At 38.3% G+C, this 4,490-nt stretch overlaps 1 protein-coding gene across 3 annotated transcripts in view; it reads right to left on the reverse strand.

Moving 5' to 3' along the window:
* The window catches only part of Kpna6 (karyopherin subunit alpha 6), a 57,625-nt gene that overhangs the window by 29,435 nt on the left and 23,700 nt on the right, over positions 1-4,490 (reverse strand). For 2 of the 3 annotated variants that reach the window (XM_010621572.3, XM_019207120.2), the window contains exon 1: positions 2,059-2,158. The exons of the other annotated variant lie outside the window; for it this stretch is intronic. In XM_010621572.3, coding sequence (XP_010619874.2) covers positions 2,059-2,143 — 85 coding nt within the window. In that variant the 5' untranslated portion in view covers positions 2,144-2,158. Of the gene's footprint in view, positions 1-2,058; positions 2,159-4,490 lie in introns of those variants that run through there. 3 annotated transcript variants of the gene reach the window in all.

Genomic DNA, 4,490 nt, shown 5'->3' on the forward strand with positions numbered 1-4,490 from the left:
ATAAATTGAATTTTGGGAAACTTTAACGGTGCTGTCAACTTAGGAAAAAGTCATCCCAATTTACTGTGTTGACTTGGCATTGTACAGAAATGGACAACCATATTGGTCTAGAAATGTTTTTATTTTATTTTATTTTTTTTCCACGTGTACAGGGGTAACACATCGTACTAAATATGTAAAGTCACATATACGTGGGTTTGATTACAGAAACTAATAAAGTATTCTCTAAATAATGAAAAAAGAATAAGAAAAGACTATAAGAGCGAGAAGCAATTTAAATTTGTTCAGGGACCATTTTCATCTCCAGAATTAAGGATTATTTTGATGTTACATCATTGCCTTTTCTCTTTTACTTTCCTTTTTAGTTTTATTTTAGGATTCCCTATTTTTAATGTTCATACAGAGATGTCTTTAACTGAAATACCGAATAGTTTCTTTGGTGTGAAAAACTATAATAGTACACAGGATCCTAATGAGACAATTAATAATGTGAAATAGGAAGTAAAGGGCTAAAGGTGTAAGGAAAGTGGGAAGGGTGGGGGAAAGGTAATAAGGGAGGGGAAAAAATATGAGAAACTGAAAAAATGGAAATAAAGTGTTTGTAAATGGGGAGGGGAGGAGGGGGTGAAGGGAGGGCAGCGACAAGGGGAAAAATGAGAATCAAGACCTATTATGTAAAGGTACAGAATCCCAATGATGAATGTAACTGTATTTGTATACCTAGATTGTACCAATAACCTCAATAAAAAGGAAAAAAAAAAAAAAAAGAGAGAGAGAGACTATAGAAAGGCCATGACTTAGCAGTCGAATTGAACTAAGAAAAGGTTACTAACAAAGCTTTAAAACAAGCCTTAAACTGATAAAACTGACCAAATGAGCAGCACATAATTTCCTAAAACTGTGCTTTTTTCCCTTCAGTACTGGAGATTGAACTCAAGGCTTTCCCACTGTACTACATTCCCAGCACTTTTTAATTTTTTACTTTGAGACAAGATTTCACTAAGTTGACCAGGTTGAGACTGAACTTGTAATCCTTCTGCCCCAGTTTCCCAGAGTGCAAGGATTATAGGTGTGCACCAACATACTTTGCTAAGAGTGAGTTCTTATTAAAACCTGAACCTGACCACTTAACTACTCTCTGGTTTCCTGTCCAGCCATGTGATCTTTCCCTTTCACATATGTTCCTCCTATAATACCATCTGATGTAAGATCCTCACCAGAGCTGAGCAGATGCAGGGACCATGTCCTTAAACTTTCAAAATTGCAGCTAAATAAACATCCTTTATTTATAAAGTCATCTCACCTCAAGTATTTCATTGTAGTAGTGAAAAACTAATACACCAATGAAAATACTTTCAGAAATGAAAGAAAAATAAAGAATTTGTAAAAACTGCATATCATGACAAAGATACATACTTGTATCCAATGTTCTATGCAGCTTTACTCATAATAGCCAAAAGGCAGAAACACCAGATGAATAAATAAAATGTACTATATGTATACCAAGCAGTATATTACTCTGCCATAACGTCTAACACATGCTACAACATGGATGAAACCTGAACATACTATGCCAAGTGAAATAAGCAAGAAAAAAGGGGGTAAATTATATTAATTCCACTTATGTGAGGTACTTAGAATAGCCAAACTCATTGAGACAGACAAATAATAGATTAGTGGTTACTAGGTCCTGGGAGTACAGGAAAATGGGAAGTTATTACAGTGGTACCTTGGTTCACAATTCTTTCCATGATTCTGGTTGCAAACTGAAGTGGACATGAACCAAATCAAATTTACCCAAAAGGCCCTTTATTTATAAAGAAGAAGAAAAAGGGAGAAAAAGGGAGAAAAAAGAAGAAAGAGGAAGAGGGCAAAAAAGGAGCAGGACAAAGAGGAGGAGGAGGAGGAGGAGGAAGAGGAGAACCACTACTACTACCACCATGATCTAAGAAACTGTAGTGGCCTCCCTATGGAGTCTCTGCTTACACCAGTGCCTGAAAACTATAGGTAGACAAGAGACTCCTAAAGGCAGGTCTCCGGAATGCTGTGCTCTATTACCTGACACACTGTTTTTCATAACTTTGAGCCTGGGCTCTCCCAACAGCTGTAGTAGTGAAGCTGGAAGGGAAATCAGAGTTTGCATCTTTAGTAACCATGGTGATAAGAAACTATCACAAACATGTGCTTATGACTTCACTGGAGAAGTAGGCAGGGAAATTAGATTGGAAGGATGAACACTGGCAGAAACACATCTGCAATCAGTAACCAAAAAACTGGGTTGCTACTTAAGGATCCTCCAGCAGGTTAGAAGGCTTTTTCCATCATTTCCTTTCCTACTGGAACTAGATCAGGAAAACTGGTAATACAATAAATCTTAAAAGAGTTTTAGGACAGCTGTTGGATAGTCTTCATTCTTAATTACACCTTCTATTTCTAAGGAATAAATGTCTAATGTTGTCAGGTCTAGAATTCAGCTCTCTCTTCATTTTCTAAGATTTTAGAACCAAGGGACTAGCAACAACAATAATACAAAAGTGGTACAGGCCCTGAAATGCTGGCTGAATGTAATGGCTGAAATGTTGTCCCTCAAATTTTATACGATGAAGTCCTAATCCCCAGTACCTCAGAAAATGACTGTAATTAAGAGATAAAATCTTTAAAGAGGTAATTAAGGATAAATGAGATTACTGCTATTCCAAAAATAATGCACCTGTAAGAAGAAAGGGAGGGCTGGGCGTTGTTGCGCACACCTGAGGATCACTGTGAGTTGGAGACCAGCCTGGGCTACATAGTGAGTTCCTGGTCAGTCTCAACTACATAGTGAGACCCTGTCTCAAAAAAAAAGGAAGAAAGGGAGGGCCGGGGATGTGGCTCAGTGGTGCTGTGCCTGCCTGGCAAGCACCAGGTCCTGAGTTTGATTCCCAGTACTAGGGGGGAATAAAAAGAAGAAGATGAAGAGAAAGGGAGCCAAGCATGGTGGCACATGCCTATAATCCCCGCACTCGGGAGGCTGAGGCAAGAGCATCGCCATGAGTTGGAGGCCAGCCTAGGCTACATGGTATATTCAAGGCCCGTATGAACTAATAGTGAGGTCCTGTCTCAAAAACCAATAATAAAATAAAAATTAAAAACAAATAGTAGAAAGGGAGAACACCACGTGAACACGAGGATAGCTATCTAGAAGCTAAAGACAGAGGACTCAGAAGATGCCAACCCTGATGACACCTTGATTTCAGACTTCTAAACTCCAGAATTGTGAAAAAGTAAGTTTCAGTTATTTAAGACTTTGGATCTTTGTTATGGTAGTCCTAGCAAATTAATATAGCTCCTAATAAATAGATGAAACAATTGAGACTCAGGTCACATGCTAGTGAGTAGCAAGACTGCAGTGAAGCTCCATTAAAATACTGATACATTTAAAATTTTGAGAGTTTTGTTTCTGGATTCTTCCTTTCTTTTCACCCCTCTCACCAATGCTGGAGATTAAACCCAGGGCCTTGGGCATGCAAGGCAAGCACTCTACCATTAAGCTATAATCTCTCAGCCCAAAAGTTTTTTGAATTACTGAGGGATCAAGCCCTACCACTGAGTTAATTAATAGCCTTTTTTTTATTTTGAGAAAGGGTCTTGCTAAGTTGCCTAGGCTGGCCCTGAATTTGCCATGCGCTTGCCTCAGTCTCCCAAGTAACTGGGATTATGGACATATGGCACATATGGCCCAACAGTTTGTTTATTTTTTAAACAAGGGCAGGTGTAACTGGGGTTGATCCCAGGGCCTTTGCACTGAACCACATCATCAGCTTTTTAAAATTAAAAAATAAATTTATTATTTTTATTTTATTTTGGAACCAGGGATCAAACTCAGGACCTTGCACTTGTAAGGTAGTTGTGGTACCACTGAGCTAAATCCCTGGCTCCTCAATCTTTTTTTATTTTCTTTGAGACAGGGTCTCACTAATTTGCTAAATTGCCCAGGCTGGTCTCTAACTTGCAATCATCCTTTCTCAGCTTCTCACAGTGCTTGCTGGGGATTACATACAGGGGTGCATCACCATGACTAGCTAGCTCACTTATACTCAATTTTTACAACACTGTACCAGCCAAACTGGACAAGGCTTACGGTGAAGTCAGCTATTCTAAGCCTCTAGTTTTAGGACAATAAATAAAAACATTTTTACACATAGGATCTAAGTCTTGTAACAATCAATGAAAACGTAAGTCAGTAGCAATATCAACATCATGACAGCAAGAAAACAGATTCAGAAGTGCTGTGGCCTGCATAAAATCATGCAAATCTTAAATTGTGAAGTTAGGACTAGGAACTGGGTTGTCAAATTCCACAGTCCACTTTTCACTCAACCTCTAATCCTCTAATGCCTACTTTGCATCCCCCAAACAGAAGTACAGTATAATTCTATTCAATTTTACTTCTCACTTCAGACTGTCTTCCGCCTATCCAGTATTTTTTTTTTTTTTTTTTTTTTTTTTTT

Source organism: Fukomys damarensis, unplaced genomic scaffold, assembly GCF_012274545.1.
Source record: "Fukomys damarensis isolate Sample0158 unplaced genomic scaffold, DMR_v1.0_HiC HiC_scaffold_23, whole genome shotgun sequence".
NCBI lineage: Eukaryota > Metazoa > Chordata > Mammalia > Rodentia > Bathyergidae > Fukomys > Fukomys damarensis.